Here is a 21,288-nt window from a genome sequence, read left to right on the forward strand (position 1 = left end):
ATTTAGCCGTGGGCAGAGCTTTAATAAACCATTGACTGGATTTCACCAGTATGGCAAGAATTGATGTTCACTCATATTAATGTATTTGTCTTTGAGAAGAGAAGGTCAAGGAAGGTTATTATAACAGCTTCCAAAAACCTGAGATGTTACACAAAAGATGGCCAGTCTCTTCTATATTATTCCAGAGTGCAAGATATGAAATAAAAGATTTCAGTTACAGGAAAACACATTTTGTTTGATTGTTAGAAAAATATCTTTCTAACAGTAAGATCAGTTCAACAATAACAAAGACTATCCATTGTATTGGTAATAGGCTCTCTTTCACTGGGTAGGTTCAGGAGGAAACTAGTTGGAAGGATGCTCTAATTCACATTCCTGCAGCGAGCAGAATATTGGGTTCAATGGCCACATGACCCTTTCTCAGTTTGTGATTCTATGTAATATGATACAATAAAAAAAACCACCGAGTCTAACTTTCATTGTTTGGCTAGTATTCATTGCTAAGGTATTTTTCGTCAAGCTGTTCTTAAAAAAGAAGTGGCTAGCAGGTTTGCACCAAGAATTTCCCCCAAAGGAGAGAAATAATAATAGCTGTTCAAGCTAAAGTCCTCGTTAAAGAGAGAAAAGGGAAGGCATTGTCATCTTTAACCCCTTGCCTTGCACTGTCATCTTCATAGCCATTTCCTTTGCCATCTCCTAGCGCTGTCCCTGCACTCCAAAAATTTGATGTTTTGTCTGTTGTGAGAAAGTTGTATAAAAAGAACCTTTTGACGCCTTTCCAATTGCAGCACTATCTTCCCTTGGACTTTACCCTTCCAAAAATGTTTGTAACAAATTCTCTGCCATTGTAAATGTACAAAATGCTGATTAACAAGAAAGAAATAGCACTCTTTAAAAACAAATGGGAAAGGACAGCTGGGATTTCTCAAGAAAGACAAAATATTGATAATTAAATATGGAGACCTTAAAACACATTTGCTTAACTTTTGCTCAAATTCTGTCAAGGAATGATGGTTCTTAAACTAGATCAACATTGTCACCTAGTGGCCATTTAAGTACTCTGATCAGGGAAAAAATGTGCAGTTGCTGCTCCCCCCCCCCTTCCTAAAATATAAATGCAGGAGATCACAGGGATTTTTCTTTTTAACTTTGTGGACAACTCATTTCAAAATGTTGATAGTTTATTTAGCCAGCATTGACATTACATAGCTGTGCCATGGATAAAAGATAAAGCTAGTCAGGTAACATTTAGATATAGGTACATACTGGGAAAAATTGGAAAGGTGATTAATGAGCATTTTTTTAAAAAATCTGGATGAGATTCTGATCAGTGGTGCCTTTTTAGTTTCATCCAGCACTTGAAGGACAAAAGGAGACAAACATCTTCTCTCCTTGGAATGTATGAAAGATCAAAAGAAATGTTTTACCCCTTTGGAGAGACTCAACAGCTTTTGCTACATAGGGGCGGAACAAAGAGAATTTTGAAGATCCACCTTTATCAGTTGAATGCCTCAAATCTGTATTAACTGAATCATATTTTAATATCTACCACTGGCTGGTATCCTGCATCTGTCAGTGCATTGTACATACAGTACCTAGCTGCTAGGTTGCAGGTAATGATATGTTTCTTCTTCACAGGAAATACTAAAAAATGTGGCCTAATTGTGTTGTGATTGGACATTAAACCATGCTTAAATTATGTTTTTTTTATTAATTATTTTAGACATTTTCTAAAGTTAGTCCAAAAAGAACTTTTAAAAAGCCACAATGGATAGTTAACATATACAGTAATACAGGGTAACTAATGGCTTAGAGAAGGCAACATTTTTTTTTGTTTCAGCTCTATTTTATTATACATGCAAATTATAGTATTGTGCTCAAATTGCATAGCTTCTTATATAGTTACTCATGTAGCTTTTTGCACCTGCAAAGGAGAGCTATATTAACCCAGAGAACTATATAAATGCAAAAACAGATAAACAAATCCACAGCAGAGCTTACTTGTCAAAAGTTTTGTTTCTGTCTCCCAGCTGGCAACACCACTTTACATAAAAATATGAAAACTGTTTAGCATTCATACATTTTAAAACAGCTGCTCACAAAATGTATGCGATAGAAGGAATAAAAAGAGGGGTTAAAATGGATATGGTGTCTTACAGACAGTTACTTAAATGGGATGGACAAAACTGGCAATTAAAATCACGGGAAGAATTAGCACAAGAAAATTTTACTTATTCTTGGTTCCAATATAGGCAACTACTAGATAGATGGAAGATGGATTGTAAGGTGGGTTTTCTTAGAGAAGATGAAAATCTTATTAAGCAACTGAGGGATCAAAGACAAACCCACATTAAGAGAATTTATGGGGTTTTAGTTGAATTGGACTCAGAAACGGAACTAATTAAAGATTGTATGATTAGATGGGCGCAGAACTTTGGTGAGCCAGTTTCATTGGACACCTGGGAAACTATTTGGGTGAGAAATGTCAAATTTACTCAAGCACAGAATCTAAGGGAGAATTTTTATAAAATGTTTTATAGATGGCACCTTGATCCACAAAAAATGTCTTACATGTACCCTGACGTGCAACCTAAATGTTGGAGATGTGGTTATAAGGAGGCTTCCTATTATCATATTTGGTGGTCATGTAGAGAGATAAAAGCATTTTGGATCAAAATATGGTGGAATATCCAGAGAATTTTTAGAAGGAGGGTAAAATTTACTCCGCAATTATTTTTGTTAGGTATTGTTACAGATTGTGATACAAAGGAGGTTGTATTGATGTTAAACTTGATCACAGCCGCGAGGCTGTTAATTGGACAATATTGGAAGAAGGAATCTTTGCCTACATTGCAGGAATGGTTTTTTAAAGTAGCTTATCTGGCAGAAATGGCAAAGATTTCGGCTTTCTTAAAGCAACAAACGCAAGAGAAGTTTTTTGCTATCTGGGACAAATGGATAAAATTTATACAATTTAGATTGGGTATACAAAAATATTATATAGCTTTTTCATAAGTTTTATTTTTATATATATTATAGATATCTTTTTTATATATATAAATATAAAGTTTTTAATTTAATTTTTATTTTTATTTTTTTTTTTTATTATTATTATTTCTTAAGCCTATATTCTGCTCTGGGAAGCTCAGGGGGGGGGAAGGGAGGGTTTTTGGGAGGGGTGTGGGGTGGGGGTTTTTTTTATATGTATTGTTTAATTTTTTTTTCTTTTGTATATGTTGTTTTTTGTTCTGTATTGTTCTTGTTTTTTTTTTGTAAAATTTATAAAACTTTTAATAAAAAAAAAAAAAAAAAAAAAAAAAAAAAAAAAAAAATAATATAATAAAAAAAAAAAAAAATCTGGATGAGATTCTGATCAGTGGTGCCTTTTTAGTTTCATCCAGCACTTGAAGGACAAAAGGAGACAAACATCTTCTCTCCTTGGAATGTATGAAAGATCAAAAGAAATGTTTTACCCCTTTGGAGAGACTCAACAGCTTTTGCTACATAGGGGCGGAACAAAGAGAATTTTGAAGATCCACCTTTATCAGTTGAATGCCTCAAATCTGTATTAACTGAATCATATTTTAATATCTACCACTGGCTGGTATCCTGCATCTGTCAGTGCATTGTACATACAGTACCTAGCTGCTAGGTTGCAGGTAATGATATGTTTCTTCTTCACAGGAAATACTAAAAAATGTGGCCTAATTGTGTTGTGATTGGACATTAAACCATGCTTAAATTATGTTTTTTTTATTAATTATTTTAGACATTTTCTAAAGTTAGTCCAAAAAGAACTTTTAAAAAGCCACAATGGATAGTTAACATATACAGTAATACAGGGTAACTAATGGCTTAGAGAAGGCAACATTTTTTTTTGTTTCAGCTCTATTTTATTATACATGCAAATTATAGTATTGTGCTCAAATTGCATAGCTTCTTATATAGTTACTCATGTAGCTTTTTGCACCTGCAAAGGAGAGCTATATTAACCCAGAGAACTATATAAATGCAAAAACAGATAAACAAATCCACAGCAGAGCTTACTTGTCAAAAGTTTTGTTTCTGTCTCCCAGCTGGCAACACCACTTTACATAAAAATATGAAAACTGTTTAGCATTCATACATTTTAAAACAGCTGCTCACAAAATGTATATTATAGAAATACACTATGCGCTTTTAGAACTAAAAGAATCTCGTTCCCTCATTTTGTGAAACAACAAATGAGAGAAAGCATAAAAATAATTGAGAACATCATTTTCAGGAAATCTGTTATTAGTATCTGACACTTATTTTATTGAAAAACTATAGCAACAATACAAGATGTTAGGGTAAGAACTTTGATGAACAATCTATTCCAAATAGGAGATACATGTTATTATTTATGGTATACTTTCATAACAAATCAATGATGGATCAACTCTCTGTACTAAAGCTCAACTTTTTCATTAAATGCTTCTACACAATTAGAGTGGCAGTCACTCAGTCCTGCAATAGTAAGTCAATTTTTTTGTTTTTGTTTTTTTGCTTCAGAATCTAATAGTCTTATTAGTACTTCTCACTGCAATAAAATACAATGATATTAAATTAATTGCTTAATAGTTCAGTGTTTTACCTGAGACAGATTCCTTAGTTTAGCAAATTATACTACTAGGCCAACTGCAGTTTAATTTGTGCCAAGAATAAATGTTTCAATGTACTATCAAAACCAGGGCTTAATCCTGAAGAGTGTGAAATAAAACAAAGATGGATTAACATATGCAAAACAGAACTCCCTAATCAAGTAACCAAAACAGTTCCAGGCCTTCTTTGACTATAATTATAAGTTAAATTTATTGGCTTCCCAACTCCTTCTTGATTCTGGACAGCATACAATATAAACCACATAACATAATGCAAATTAAAACAATGCCATGTGGCAATGCATCTGGAAAAATAATATATGCCAATCATATTTAGAAAATATAGTTCAGAAAATGGTGCCTTAAATCACTAGGACTGAAAAACACTTCTCTTTTCACTTAACTACATAGTCATGCGACTATCATACCACAGCTGTGCTCTTGACAGGGGCAATGCAATATAAGGTAAAGGAGGAGTATATTATTTCTTTTCACTGGGTGAAAATAACTGCTGGAGTTGAGAAAGATGAAAAATGCCTGTGATTAATTTAGAGTTTAAGTAGAATGGCATTTCAATGATCAAAAAAAAAAAGGAAGAAGAATTAAGCCAATGGACTTTCCAGTTAAAGCAATGGCTGTAAAACTTGGATATTGAGTAAGAGTGAGAGACAGAAGATACATGTGTTCAAATTATAAATTTGGGGACAGCCATTAGGAATGCTAATAGTTAATAGATAGAATGCTAATACTAATAGATAGAAAGGGGAAAAAATCAATCAGCCCTAAACTAAATAAAACTGCTCCCTTGAGACAATAATCAGCAATCAGAAATTCACATCTTTGGGGTATGTGATACAGGCAGATAATGGATGAGGAAAAATTAATATGCTTGGCAAGGCTTCAGGGAAATAAAGAAAGGCAACAGACTGCACTGCTTGGGAGAAAAATCTTAGTTAAATTATAGAATACTTCATTTATTAGTACAATACAACCCTATTAAATGTTATGATGAGGTCACAGAGAGGCATATAGGTCTGCTTTATTCAAAAAGATAAAACTAATGATCTACTGGTTTTCAATATATTTTTTTCAATCCAACTAAAATCCATTTAACTGTGCTTCATTTTCTTTTGTATTTTAAGTCCTTTTTAAAATATAGGCTCAAAGCACTTAATATTTGAAAATGAAATACTTCAGGAAATATGGGCATTTTTTTGCATATTCTCCAGAGAATGACAAATTCTGTGTATATAAAATATGAAGTCTAAAAGGCAACATTTATCAGCCCTTTGGGAACTGTAGCTGCAATACAAAAATCACAATATTCTGTCAAATACAGGTATGTCTTCAGTAATCAAAAGGATATTGGCTATTACTTCAAAATCCCAATATAAATATACATACTGTACTCATTCCTATTTTCATTCAATACTTAACATTTTAGAATGTTAAATAGTCCCTAATCCATATTTTAAATATATAGAGCAGATGGTCTAGATCAGTGGTGGCGAACCTATGGCACAAGTCTCTGTGGGCATGCGAGCCATTGCCCCAGTCCTAGGCCTTCAGCTGGGTTTTATAAAACCTTTTCGCTTTAGGCCTCTGCTGCCGTGTGCAAAAAAAAAAAGGTTCAATCAATCAGTCAATTTCAACTTCTCGCGGGAAAAAAAAGATCTTGCGGAGTTGGAATTGATTGAACTTTTTAGTCCCACCCAGTCTGCTGTTACCACTGCAGCCACGCCCACCCAATGAGCCATGCCCTTCCAATTGGCCACACCCACCCAGCACCCAACGAGGCATAAGTAGGTTTTGGGTTGCAGTTTGAGCACTCGGTCTCTAAAAGGTTTGCCATCACTGATCTAGATTTTACACACTCACATACCCATTTCTGACTTTCCTTTGGAGATGTTCATATATTATTAAGATCACAATTCCTTGGACGGTTTTCATTTCATTCAACTACAGTATTACAAATCATACTAACCAAACTCTCAAGGATTGAGAAGCCACGCCCAAGCCCATTGTTTTTCTTATGTCAATTTTATAAAGCTTGAAGAGAGCTTATACATTTGTAATCACTAATCTTACATAACATACAAGTCAATAGTTTATTGACAGTATGCATAAAATGAACACTGTGCATGGAACCGGCATAATTATATGGCCATATAAATGGTACATGCACTGAATGGAATGTGTGAACGTATTTATTAATGTCTACAGCTATACTTCAGGTTTACTTTTAGAGTTAACTGCAAAACATTTGTAATAAACAATAGTGGCAAATGTTCACACCAGGGAAAACTGCAAATTTGTTTTAATTAATAATGATTAATTTGAAGAATAATCCTATAAAAACTGACAAGAAAAAAATACACCTAACTTTCCACTCAAGAAAGGTTGGCAGCCATAGATGTATTTCTTGTTGAGTAATGTGGCTTTGAGATTTGGATATTGTCATTTTACAAGGAAAATGTAAGATAATTTGCAGCACAATACACTGTATAGCGGAATCAGTATTTTTCCCTTTTATTGATAACTTTGCATTCTTGGCTAGGCACTGTTTCTGAAATTAGTATTTTAATCAAATTTTAATCAAGTTCAAAGCTCATGGATACTGTATTTGCACTCAAAATCCAAACTATTACTAGAGCTATGCAAGAGATACAGAAAAGTCCTGGCTGCTTTCTAGTGGTAGTCCAGAGTTTTGTAGTCCAAATATGGCCATTCGCACATATATATGTAAATAGGCAGATACACAGACACACATATCTGGTTTTCCATACTGAGAGGAGGAAGAGTGCACTCCAATAAACAATAGCAGCATACAATACAAATAGAGTACAGATCTTGTGATGCTAGCAAAGGTCCTATCTGTGACAGAAAGAACAGCTGACCAACCTGAAGCAACAGGCATCTCCTGTGAGAAGCTGGAAGAAACTACTACTAGACCAGGGTTGTCCAACCTTGGCAACTTAAGGTTTTGTGGATCAACTCCCAGAATGCTGATTGGGGAATTATGGGAGTTGAACTCCACAAGTCTTAGCCACTCCTGTACTACACTTTTACAAAGGTAGAGTCTAACCTCAGACACAGGCCTTGATAGTGTCAACAAGCCTGCAGAGGATTAGCTTCGAACTCCCTTATTAAAGCTTTGGAAACAAACATACTTGTAAAGAAAGATAAAATTATTGAACTATCCATCTTAGTGATGGAGAGGCATATAGAGAAATACAGATATTACCATGTAACATTTTTCCAATTTGTGAAATTTATAGCTCTGGTACAAATTTTGGCTCAGGACTCAAGTGACTCTGGAAAATATTTTACATTCTAAACCAGCCACCTGTTCCTCCTGTCCTGTGGAATGCTAACCTTTGTATCAGAGCTTCGCTAAAAATGACTGAAAACTAATACGCAAATGCATTCAGCATTATTGTATTCCCTGTACGCAAAGGGACAGCTTGTATAAAGCATGTGCTCCTTATTTATTCCAAAACTGCAAATAAAGATCGATTATAAATGACTAAGTGAATCTAATAATTAGTTGCAGGGTTGCACGTTTCCTCACTTCCGCAAGTGCTGCAGGGAGCTCATCCAGAGTATTAGAACTTATTTTATCATCAGTTTTTACACATGTTGGACTGGCCACCCTCACTATGACTGATTACATAATTTGTTTTGCCGCACCCTAAAGACAAATATATTTATCTTTGCCTCCAAGGAACTCAGTTTTGTTTACTTCGGCTATTCTTCTGGCAACCGTTACTGTTCAAAGTGTGCAACAGGTAAACCATTGCATGTAAAACAAGCATTACGTCCAATTCTAGGGAATTTAGCCATTCAAGGGTCAAGGTGCACTGCCTACACCACGCAGGTGAGCGTAGGGAGTTTCTCTAGCCGCGCTTCCTGCTCTGGGCGACCACAGAGAGATAACGTAACACGGAAATCCGGCCATCGTAATGGGCGAGCTCAGCCTCTAGCCAGGGGCAAGTCTTTCCTCCACTAAGCCCTCCCACTAAGCGCCAGGGGAATCCTGCCCTGCTCCTTTGCCCCACCCTCGACGCCTGGCTCGTGGGGGGGCGGGTGGGGGGGGAGGAAGGAAGGACGCAGGCTCCCGCCGCGCATGCCCACTGCCTCGGCCTGGTAGGGGAAGGCAGGCGGGGAAGGATGCTGAGGCCGGCGCTGCGGCTGCCAAACGGGAGCGAGGGGACCTGCGGCGGGCAGCCGTGGGAGCAGCGCCGCGGTCATGCCCAGCTCCCCGTCGGCGCCGCCCGGGCCGGACCCAGAGGAGCACTACGACTTCCTCTTCAAGCTGGTGCTGATCGGCGATGCCAGCGTGGGCAAGACGTGCCTGGTGCAGCGCTTCAAGACCGGGGCCTTCTCTGAGCGCCAGGGCAACACCATCGGCGTGGACTTCACCATGAAGAGCCTGGAGATCCAGGGCAAGCGGGTCAAGGTGGGCAGCGGGGGGCGAGGGAGGGGAGGAGCCTCGCGGCAGTCCCGTCTTATCTCCCTTCGAGGCGCGGGCCGGGCAGGTAACAGGTGTGCAGACAGAACAACAGCTACGGTCGGGGGAGAAGAAGCTGGCATGGCAACGTCCTTTTCCCGGGAGACCGAAGGGCGCCCAGCGTCTTTACCAGTCGATCTGCTGACATCCGTGGCTGGGCCGAGAATTCATCGCCAAGCCAGAATTTGCCGAAGAGTTTGTGCTTACATGGTTGCCGCTCGGATACCTTTTTGAAAAATGAAAAGAAGTAGAATTTGCCTTCCACCCTCAGTCCCCTCCCCCCTTTTGCTAAGTTCAGAAGGTAAAAGCATCAGGTACAGCATGTAAAAAAAAAAAAAAAGCCTAAATATTCTTTGCCTTTCTGGAGGTGCTCAACAATGTTTGAAAAGCCTCTAAGCTTCTTGGAGAACCTTCCAGACCTATTAAAATAAAACTCCCCAAGGAACTTTTTGGTAATGTTTGAAATTAATATGACATTACTAGTTCTTTTGTAATTTGAGTATGTCGATACATAGTTCATGAACTTGGTTTGGAGCATAAAAACTTACAACAAACTTTGAGACAAACTTCTTTACTTACTTAGGAGATGGCATCACATCTCCTAAGTTTTAAGATTTGGTTGGTATTGTATAGAAATTAGGTTGTAATCCCTGTGTGAGTAGTTTTGTCATGACATGGCCTGTAACTCATGTGAATATCCTGCTTGTGTGCTAAAGCATAAGTGGGCAGTCTGGTTTAAGTATGATTCCAGAACAGAATAACAAAGTTAGAAGGGACCTCGGAAGTCTTCAAATCCAACCCCATGCTTGGGCAGGAAACCGTATATCATTCCAGCTCTGTGGAGCACTATAAAATTAACTGGGATGGGGGGGTGGGCAGTTTTTTTGTAATATTTTAAATCAGGCTAATTTGGATTTTTTAAAAAATCTTCCTTTTTTCATATCTATAGGTATGTATATATTGTAGACATCTAGATCTGAATACATTAAATCAGTGGTTCTCAACCTGTGGGTCGGGACCCCATTTGGGGTCGAACGACCATTTCACGGGGGTCGCCAAACAACGCAGTCCGCCATTTTTTCCCCTTTTCCTTAGCTGTGCTACTCCCTTTTATTCTATTGGCTTTTGAAAGCCAATAGAATAGAGTCTAATTCTATTGGCTTTCAAAAGCCAACAGGAATTGTCCAGGCTGTCTCTGCCCTGCTGAGCCCGCCAAAAGTCCCATTCTGCAAATGGTGCTGCACCAGTTGAGTAGTGCTCGACTTACAACCGGTTGAGTAGTCCTCGACTTACGACCGGTTGGGGTCGCGGCATTAAAAAGGTTGAGAATCACTGCACTAAATATACCCCCTTCATTATTAAGGGTAGATTTTATTAAAATGGCACACTTCAGGAAAGTATTAGCATTTGCCCTCAGTACAATAAACGTGTGTTATTATAGAGAACATGAATTCAATGTACACTTATATTTAAAATAATTGTCATCTGGATCAACAACATCTCATTTACATAAATAAAGGGGAGGAACTAAGGTATCTCATAGGATTTTGTAATTTGACCTGGAAAAGTTATTGGCAGTGTGTCAAGGAGTTTTAGGATTTTAATCAACTTGAACAAACACATTGTGCAATTCCTTTATTATATAACACAGTGTACCAAAGAGGGCTATAAACCTGTTCACAGTACGGGAAAGTAAATAGAAAGCTTTTCCAGGCCTTTTGAAAGTAATCAAGAAATTTTCCAAAGACAATGTGTGCAATATCTTATAATTAGTTATTGCTTAACTCTCTTTGATTCCTGTCCTAATGTTGTAATAAGATATATAGATATTAAATATATATTTAAAAGGAAGTAGCCTTTAAATATGCTGATTTAATAACAAAATATTGAAAGGCTCAGTGTTAAAAAGGTTCACTTAAACTATTGAATCCATCCTTATTCTGAACAGGAATCCAAACTGAAATATCCATGACATCTGCTTGAATATATATTTTGAAGGAAAGTTCATCTTTTGGAATTCTGCTTTTGAATTATCACCCCGCATTTCCCTTCTCCGTTCTCAAAATGGCAGCCCTGTTTCCTGCCGCTTCTCCTCTCAGTGCTGCTATAGAGCTTGGTGCACCATTGCCCAGCTCAGACCTTCCAACTTCTCGTGAAAAAAAAAAAAGAACTCGCAAAGTTGGAAGATCTGACTGAACTTTTTCTAGTCTCACGAATTCTGTTTTCTGGCAGAACTAAGGTATTTCCAAGTCTGTATACAGGTACATCTTGCTTAACAACTGCATTTAATGACCATTTGAAGTTCCAAAGGTGCTTAAAAAGTAACTTTACTACCAGTCCTCACATTTATGGTTATCATAACATCCCTCTAGTCACGTGAATGACATTTGGGCACTTCGCAAATAGTAGACATCTGTGATCATCACAGTATCCTGTGTTCACATGATTGCAGTTTGACTGCCTCACAGCTAACTTCACTGTCCCAATTGCAGTCAGTAAATAAAGACTACCTATGCTCATTCATAATTACATGGGCTGTTGTTAATAAGAATGTTAAGCAAGACTTTAAATGTAACTGGTTATCAATGTGTACAGTCTCCAACGGATGGAAACTAATCAAGGAGAGAAGCAACCTAGAAATAAGGAGTTAGAACAATTAACTGTTAGAGTTCTAACAGTTAGAACAATTAACCAGTGGAACAACCTCCCTCCAGAAGCGGTGAATGCTCCAACACTGGAAGTTTTTAAGAAGAGACTGGACAGCCATTTGTCTGAAATGATATAGGGTTTCTTGCCTGAGCAGGGGGTTGGACTAGATGACTTCCAAGGTCCCTTCCAACATCATCATTATTGTTGTTATTATTTGCTTTATTATTTTTATAAACTATTCATTCCAGAGGCTCTAGATAGTATACAGATAAGTTAATAATATAATAGAAATAATAATCCAATAAAATACAAATCAAGCTATAACAAATCCAGTATCTCTAGTGGCAAACATATTACTGCTAATCTTGATTCCTATTCTATTTCAACACAATCCGCATTGTCGAAATATTTCACTCAGTTCATACAAACACAAGGCAGTGTTTTCCAAGGCCAGTCCTAAAGTAAATCTTACAAAAATCTAAAGCAATACCTTTGTTTAAGTGTTTTTAAGCCCTTTTTATTCATGGCTTGAATAAAGTATATTTCAGGGGTATGGGGTGCTTCAGAGCTTGTGGGAGTGCACACATAACATGGCAACTTTGAAACCAAATGTATCTTCCAGGCATTCTAATAGTACTGCAGCTGTGAAGAGCAGCTCTGTGATATATAAAAAAGAAATACAACTGCACTTGTGTGTCAGAGGTCAGCTCTCTGTACATCACAGTTATAATTGCCCTAGCCTTCCTGCATTGTGGTAGTCAGTAATGTTGGAAAGTCATGGCTGCTTATTCACCATTGCCCTCTTAAACTTGCTGCTACACTTTCCTTTGCCAAATGGATTGGGCATATTGGCTATGGCTATCCAGTGATAATGTAATTCAACTGGGTGTGAACTTATTTTGCGCTGTGTTTAGATTTTTTTTCAATCAATATGCATAAGAAAAGATCATCTGATAAGTACAATCAGCAACTTGTGATTGAAGAACTTACTGACTTCCTTCTTTTTTACTTCCTTTAGTTACAGATCTGGGACACGGCTGGTCAAGAAAGGTTTCGGACTATAACCCAGAGTTACTATCGAAGCGCCAATGGAGCTATTCTAGCCTATGACATTAGTAAGAGAGGCTCTTTCCAATCCATTCCTCGCTGGATCGAGGATGTGAGGAAATATGCAGGCTCCAATATAGTACAGTTGCTGATCGGTGAGTGTGGAAAGGTCTATTTGGTAAGCCAGAAACAAAAAGAATTATGCCTATGCATTAGGACACAATAGCAACTTCTGCAAAGGCATTTCTTCGTTTCAAAAAATAAAAACATGTCTTCCTCATTTTGGATTGGGTTGAATTACCGCATAATAATTGATGAAGCAGGAAAAATTACTTTCAAGCTCCTCTACAGTTTACTTTGTTTTCTTCAGCCTTTTATGGTTGTCTCAGTATTCCATGCTGTAAGGATCCTTATTTAACAGTATATTTTGAACAAGTCAAGCCACAAGTAAGCCTGTGTTTTCCTATCTGTTGGGATGTGTTCCACGCTTATGCCATGTTGTCCTATAGGGTATTAAGATGTTGAAAAAAATGCATGATATTGGCATTCAGATTATTCAGAATGAGATCCTCTTGGCTAGTATGCAACCGATATCGGATTCTTTAAATTAAATTTGAACTTTTTCATCTGTTGGATATCTCTGTCCCTTCTGGGCAGGTTTCTGATGTAACGACTGTCAGAAAGTGAACAAATGTAATATAAAAAATTCATTGTCATTACTTCCAGAGATAACTAAATACAAAATAAGTAATATCCTGTTAAGACAGGAATGTCTAGGTTAGAAGGGGTATAAAGCTCATTTCTTGAGCTTGAAGTATTATGTTGAAATGCAGGGTTTGTCAACATCAAAGTGGGATAGAATTATAAATCCAATATTCCCCAAAAATTAATGTTATACTTTACAGTGGCTCAGATTTATCTATTTATTTATTTTATATTTTCATCTCTTTAACCTGCTATTTTGTTAGTTTTGACTGCTACCTGTTTTTGTCATCTCCAAGGCAGCGGTAGTTATCTGATCTCTAGGCTGATTATTTGCATCACTTTTGAGGTCCTTCAACAGTTTTACCTATCCCTGCCATTGTCTTTTTCCCTAGGCCCCCCCAACCGAACATTTCCCCTAATCTCCAGAATAATATTAAAAAAATAATCTTCTCAACAATTATATTTTCTGCTAGGAAACAAGTCTGACCTAAGTGACCTTCGGGAGGTTCAGCTAGAAGAGGCTCAGAGTCTGGCGGAACAGTACGATATCAGCTGTGCCATAGAGACTTCTGCAAAGGACTCCAATAACGTGGAGGAAGCTTTTGTGAAGATGGCCACAGAGCTAATGATGAGACATGGAGGCCCCATGTTCAGTGAGAAAAATACTGACAGCATCAAACTTGACAGCAAGGATGTGGTAGAAGGGTGGGGCTGTAGCTGCTGATCATACAATTTCTCTAATTGTTACTGGAATTTAGAGCATACCTTCCCTTCTTCATTCTGGGTCTCCTCTATACATAGACACTTTGCACAAACCTTTGTGTTTTGTAAGTTAAGGGATTAACATTTTCAGCATGTTTTTAATATGAAGGAACTTTCTTGTGTAGATCTGAAACTGGCAGTCGTTCCGTAGCAATTTCTACTAGATTTTTTTTTTTAGAGGAATTAGTGCAATTTGGCAGTAAGTTGCACAGAATGAAGCTACTTCATACAAAATGGTCTGAGTGCAAAACTGCTATTCTACCATTCACTGACATCTCCATAAGGGAATTTATCAACTTGGATGACATTTAATGCTTTTATGGCCACAAGTTTTCAGACTGCCTGTTTAAACTCTTCACATTCCAGGAAAAAAAAATAAACTTACACAGGGTGACGTAAATTTTGTAATGATGTTTTAAGTATGAAATGTTAGGTTTTCTGCAAAGGATATAGCAGCTGAACCTCCTAAATTATGAAATTGTGTTTTTCTGGATACTAATGTTGCTGGTACAAGATGTGTAAAATAAGCATTTTTCTCTCTCTTTTTTTTTTTAAATAGAGAAAGCAGTAGGTATAACACTGAGCAATTGTATAATATATAGAGGTTTGGTTTGGTTTCGTTTCATATTCACCTCAGAAGACTTGATCCTGAACACATTTCAGTGGATAATAGTTCCACGGGTTTCAGTGAACTTTCTGGGAAGTAAATGCCTTTGAAAATGTATAGGGCTTTATTTTAAATAGGCTGAAAATTATAAGTTAAGATAGATTTAATAGTTTATTTTGCACAATTAATATAGATTCCGTAGTTAATATTATAGATTGCTGATTCTTGTCTTCATTAATTTCAATATGGTTAGCATACTTCAGAGAAGCAGATTATTTGAATACCTTTCCCTTCAATCTTGGCTTCTTCTTGTTTCATTACTATTGAGCATATTATAAATTATTCCAGCTAGAGGATTTTTTTTTTCATTTTTTGGTACTTTCAACAATTACCGAGTTGGCTGTTTTTGAACTTTCTCTGGTCAGTGGTATTAAGAAGTTGTTGATTCATATATGGTAAATGTTGACTTAGGTGTAGGAGATCATTGGTCATTTTCCTAAACCAGGGGTCTTCAAACTTGGCCCTTTTATGACTTGTGGACTTCAACTTCCAGAATTCCTCAGCCAGTGTGCCTGGCTAAGGAATTCTGGGAGTTGAAGTCCACAAGTCATAAAAGGGCCAAGTTTGCAGACCCCTGTCCTAAACTGAACGCTCATGGTACGGAGCTCTAAAAATCATCAAACAGTTGCTTTGTATTGTAAGACAAAATGGCTCAGGAATTCTCATTATAAGGCATATTTGCTAATTTATAAGATACTTCTTTTATATCATAGGCCCTGGGTTTCCTATTGTTCCCTCCTTACCCATTTCTTTTGCCCCTGATTTCTTCCATTATGCTACAGCACAATCTTCAAATTAGCTTCACACTATTTTTTTTTTTAGGACAAATCAATAGCATATAGAAAAAGTCTGCAATCTATTAGTCAGAAACTGCTGAATTATTTCTGCTTTGTTAATTTAAGATAAATATCCTTGTTTACATTGGCCAGTGTAAGATATTAATAACAATTGCCTTTTTTTGAGCACCTTAAACTAAGAAATGAAGAATAATTGTAATGACTGCAAATCTTCCAAGTCAATTTTTCAGTGTCCAACATTATTTCTAATGGGCCATATGCACCTGTCTGAGAATCAAAAATTTTGAATGAAATCCTTGCAGTCAATTATGTTAAAACGGGTTTGATACAATGGTACTATTATGGCAATGATTACCTCCCTGAGTAGCTATAGGCTTTCTAACAAATCTGACTTTTTTTTTAAAGATTTCTTATTTTTAAAAGATCAAATGTGAAACTAACATAATATGCTCTCAAACTTGTGAATATGCCCAATGCATTTGTCTAATCTATTTTAGGAAAATACTTAGCATTTTATGATTGGAAACAAGTTTCAGTTTAGTTAGCAGAGATTAGGATAACACTAGTTTCGGAGATTGTTTTTGTAGAATGTCAGTATGAAAAAGTTAAAACATTTAATCTGTTTTAATTTTTCCAGTATAAAGTGTCTGGCTGTGTAATTTAGCTTACTACTCAAATTTTGATTCCAATGATTATCCTGATGAATGTTTTATTGTAATTTCAGAATAGTAGCTTTAAAGGTGAATGTTTTGTAAGGTGTAGACAAGAAAGGGGCCTTAAATTCAGTTAGATGTAGTTTTGTAATTATGGTTCCATAGAAAAGAGACATGCCTGAGAGATGCTGCTTCTAAATTTTATACCAGATTTCTTCAGGTTTATTGTATTCAGCCTTTAATTCCTAAGCAGTAACTAACAATGTTTATTAACAGAACATTGGCATTAAATAGAAATGGTTGATTGTGTATTGTGAATCCAATACTATAAGCATTACTTATGAAACTGAATAGAGGCTCAGGGTGATTAATTGAACCAAACATAGATCCTAAATTCATCTCTTCATATAGTAGCTTTTATGTCAGGCATCATCAAGCCATAGGCAAGTCCTTTTCAAAATGCTGAGGTTTTGGCAAAATCCTGCACAAGTTTTTTTTTAATTGGGTTTCAGAGATAACCTTTAGGAATTTGATGGGTGCTACCTTTTAATCATTTCTATATGAGAGAGGGCTTTTTAAGACTAGTCCCTGCCATGTCTTACGCATATGTAGAAGGACAAATTTGATTTTTCAAGAGTTCTTTTGATTTCCATGAGCGTTAGATGAGAGAGTATACTCAACTCAGTAAATAAAACAAAGTTCAAGACAAAAGAACTATATCAGCTCCATTTCCAGTTGTTAAAACATCAAAAAATTGAAATAAGTTTCTTTTAAAATAAAATGTGGCATAAAATTTGACGTCATTCATCATTTGCATTCTTTTTTTTATTATTATTATTAAAAAAATTTAAGATTTTACAATAAAATTCCCTTCCCCAAACCCTCCCAACCCACCCCAATACCCTCCCCCAATCTTCCCAGAGCTGAATACAGGCTTAATTAAAACTTAAAAGAAAAAATTTAAACACCAATAAACCATAAACAAATTTGATTATAGTCATTAAACAAATTATAAAATACTTTAACACCAATATATATAGAAAACAGAAAGAGGAAGAAAAAAAGGAACAAGAAGAAGAAAAAAAAGAAAAAAGGTAATAATAATTATACTTCTAATTATACTTCTAAATAATATCTTAAACTTTAAATATAAATTATTCAAAAACTAAATAATATTGTTTTATATCGTACTTATATTGTATCATTTGCATTCTTAAGAATATTTTTTTTCAGAACAAGGAGGCCTATAGGGTTTCACTATAGCAAGTTCATCAGAAAGGATTTAAAAAATCAACAAAACAAATATATATTTTAACAAAAACTGAGCAATTACCAAAGAGGGAAATGCAAACTGACCAATATCTGTGATGATATGTTCATTTGATGAATCCTGCACCTAGTACTTCAGCATCAGTCTGATTCCAAGTGGGAAGGAAGTCAGCCTTGGGTGGACGATTTAATGGACGTGTTGGTTTAGAAATGGTTAGGCAAGTTCTTTGTTCAGGAGCTCAGTTTGGCAGAAAGGGAGAAAAGCTTTGCTTGCCAAGGGCTGCAAAGATCTCGGTCTATCAGTGACCGAAGGAATTGATGCTACTGTATTTCAAGCCAATCTGATATAAAGGGGTGCCAATAATGATTTTTTTTTTTTTAAAAAAAAGAGAATTCTGTGAATGGATATCTTTTGGGTTTTTTTGTTACATTGTTTATATAAATGTGTTTAAGTAAGTGAGCAGACTGCTTTCATACTGTTTTTGTAGGGCTATAGTTCGGTATACATTCCCAAAAGTAATTGAGAGCACACAGTTGTTGCAGAATTAACTTGCTGCGTCATATTGCTAATATGCATTTTAGCAGCTAAGATTCTTCAGTATTTTATAATGTGATGTACACTGCTTATTTATTCCCAGATTGGAAAACAATAGCTTTGCTCATAATTATGAGCTGCGTCATATTGCTAATATGCATTTTAGCAGCTAAGATTCTTCAGTATTTTATAATGTGATGTACACTGCTTATTTATTCCCAGATTGGAAAACAACAGCTTTGCTCATAATTATGAGCTGTTATGATGAGGTTGCATAGTATTGACAGTACTACCAGTTTAGATCTTTCTCCATACATACTGTACTTCAGTAATTATTATACAAAGATTAGCTCTTGCTTCAATTATTCATTGCAAGGATAAGAAAATTAAAGACCAGATTTTAGAGAACGTTACAAATCTCTCTTGGATTACTTCTGTTGAATTTCTGGTAAAAGTACAAATTGGTAACAGAATAGTGCAAGATTGTCTCGGCCACTACAAACGTTTCTGTATTTTGCAGATTTTTGTGAAAAAGGTGGCAATGATATTGCAAATGCAAATTCCAATTAAAAGTTAATCTGTTGGTCTTCTCTTTATATAAGGAGTTGAATAGGATGCCTCTCCAGGTGGTAAGGCTATGCATATGGATTCATTACAATCTTCTCCTGGGAAAGGTAGAAGGAAAAAGACAATCATCGTCATGTAATGACAAATAAAAACTTAGCTGATGTAAAGTGTGACAACCTTGGGGTTGTGGAAACGCTTGAGGATGAACCTGTGTGAGGTAGAGGCCTGAGCATAAATTTTAAAGGAGGAAATTGTCAAAACATTTAGGGACCCCATTATCAGCAGGAAAAATTCAATCAACATTGTTTTTCTTTAGTCTTTTGAGTAGAATGGACGTATTGCATGGAGAAACCTGTTTGGAAAAGTCATATTTCAAATGGATTTTTCCAGTAAAATATAAAAATAGCTACATATCATAAGGAGTGGGAAATATTTATTTACTTGCAGCAAAAATATGAATTTAAACTCCATGCCTGTTTCTTTAATGACACTTGGCTCTTCACAGCACCTTTATGTGCTGGAGTGTTGATCACTTTTTGACTATTCCAATAATGCTAAAAAAAACCTCATTGTTTTGTCATGTGGTTAGATAATACAGAAATGGCAAAGAAAATTGGCCTTTCAACATAATGTAGATCAGTGGTTCTCAACCTTTTTAATGCTGCGACCCCCCAACCGGTCGTAAGTCGAGGACTACTCAACCAGTCGTAAGTCGAGGACTACTCAACTGGTGCAGCACCGTTTGCAGAATGGGACTTTTGGCGGGCTCAGCAGGGCAGAGACAGCCTGGACAATTCCTATTGGCTTTTGAAAGCAATAGAATTAGACTCTATTCAAGAGAGTCTATTCTATTGGCTTTCAAAAGCCAATAGAATAAAAGGGAGTAGCACAGCTAAGGAAAAGGGGGAAAAAATGGCGGACTGCGTTGTTTGGCGACCCGCGTGAAATGGTTGTTCGACTCCAAATGGGGTCCTGACCCACAGGTTGAGAACCACTGATATAGATGATCTGTAGAATTAATTATGTTTATAAAGATTCATTATTTTGCCTAAATCTGTTTTTTTAACGTAATATTATAAAATAATGGCAAATTAGAGAAGCACAGTTGTCTGTTCTGATATAAATGCTACATATTTACATTCTAAATACACAGCACACACAAATACATAGGGGCGTGCATGTGCACGCACACACATAGACACATACCATCGATTTATATTTATCTGGCACCGTCTAGCATAAAACAATATGCAGGTTTCAAGTACATCAAATGAAGCATATGAAACATGCCAGATTCAGTTTGAGATATTAAATGCTTAATAATTTTACTGAAAACCATTCTCAAATTTTTAAGCATTTCAGATGATTACTTTTGTTACACAGATAGCAAACTTTATGGTCTATTTTTTGCATAAAACACAGGGGAATATGCTGTAGAAATACGACTGTAATTGATAGCATTACATATGTATCATGCAGTGTAAAACAGACTGCTTTTTCTGACAGTTTGAAAAATAAAATATACTAAATTGTGTCTAAAATTGGTTCCAGCTTTTCCAAAATAATACCTTTGAAGTCTTATGATAGAAATGTGCAGACACAATTTATGGCTTAAAATTTATAACATTTTCCGATCAATCTGAATACTAAGAAAATTCTTTAATACAACTATTGAGAGAATTAAAAATTATATAGTTTATATCCAGGTTATTCCAGACTTTATATGTTATTTTTAATTAACGATTTTATTTTCAATATACTATGATTGATTGGCAGATTAGGTGCATCATTCAATTGGTGTTGACTCTTTGTGACCCAATGGATCAGTGATTCTCAACCTTTCTAATGCCGTGACCCCATAATACAGTTCCCCAAGTGGGTGTGGCCCCCAAGTGGGTGTGGCCACCAATAAGAGGGAGTAGGACAGCTAGGGAAAAGGGGAAAAAATGGTGGACAGCATGGTTTGGCGACCTCCGTGAAATGGTCATTCGACCCCAAATGGGGTCCCGACCCACAGGTTGAGAACCACTGCAATGGATAGATCTTCTCCAGGTCTCCAATCTGGCCTTTTAGCGCTTCCAACTCTGCAGGTCTTGCTGAGTCAATTCACCTTGCCATCTGTCTTCTTGTTCCTTTCACCTTTACCACCATTATGGACTTCAAAAGATCTCAGTCTTTTCATAATGCACCCCAAAATGATAAATTGAGCCTGGTCATTTCTACCCTGCTTTCTCACCATCCAACTTTTACTTCCACAGAGCATCACCAGAAAAGGTATTTCTTGCAAGGTTCTGATGACATATGTTATCTTTGTAGATATATGTCTGAATATCTTTTCCAAAGTTTTCATTGCTACCCTACCATTGCTAGTCTTGGAATATTTCTTAACCACTGCTTCCAGCACTCTTGATAAGTCAATCCTAAAAGGCAGAAACTACTACTTCATTATTCTCATTATCAGTTTTAGCACTAGTTACTCGAGCTGTTCTCATTAGTTTTATTATT

At 36.3% G+C, this 21,288-nt stretch overlaps 1 protein-coding gene across 1 annotated transcript; it reads left to right on the forward strand.

The window, feature by feature from the left end:
- The first annotated feature begins 8,741 nt into the window (after window positions 1–8,741).
- LOC120307625 (ras-related protein Rab-43) lies at window positions 8,742–17,215 on the forward strand. The gene is made up of 3 exons (XM_039342551.1): window positions 8,742–9,081; window positions 12,800–12,983; window positions 14,007–17,215. The coding sequence occupies exons 1-3, from the start codon at window positions 8,872–8,874 to the stop codon at window positions 14,255–14,257; spliced, it is 645 nt and encodes a 214-aa protein (XP_039198485.1). The 5' UTR covers window positions 8,742–8,871; the 3' UTR covers window positions 14,258–17,215.
- Window positions 17,216–21,288: the final 4,073 nt, after the last annotated feature.

Source organism: Crotalus tigris, unplaced genomic scaffold, assembly GCF_016545835.1.
Source record: "Crotalus tigris isolate CLP2741 ecotype Arizona unplaced genomic scaffold, ASM1654583v1 scf7180000017799.356649, whole genome shotgun sequence".
Taxonomy (NCBI): domain Eukaryota; kingdom Metazoa; phylum Chordata; class Lepidosauria; order Squamata; family Viperidae; genus Crotalus; species Crotalus tigris.

What these genes read in the sequence shown, in the direction of transcription:
- LOC120307625 (XM_039342551.1), top strand. Translation starts at nt 8,872, where the DNA reads ATGCCCAGCTCCCCGTCGGCGCCGCCCGGGCCGGACCCAGAGGAGCAC. An exon ending in TCCAGGGCAAGCGGGTCAAG is followed by an intron (nt 9,082 to 12,799) that starts GTGGGCAGCGGG and finishes TACTTCCTTTAG; the next exon opens with TTACAGATCTGGGACACGGC. An exon ending in TATAGTACAGTTGCTGATCG is followed by an intron (nt 12,984 to 14,006) that starts GTGAGTGTGGAA and finishes ATTTTCTGCTAG; the next exon opens with GAAACAAGTCTGACCTAAGT.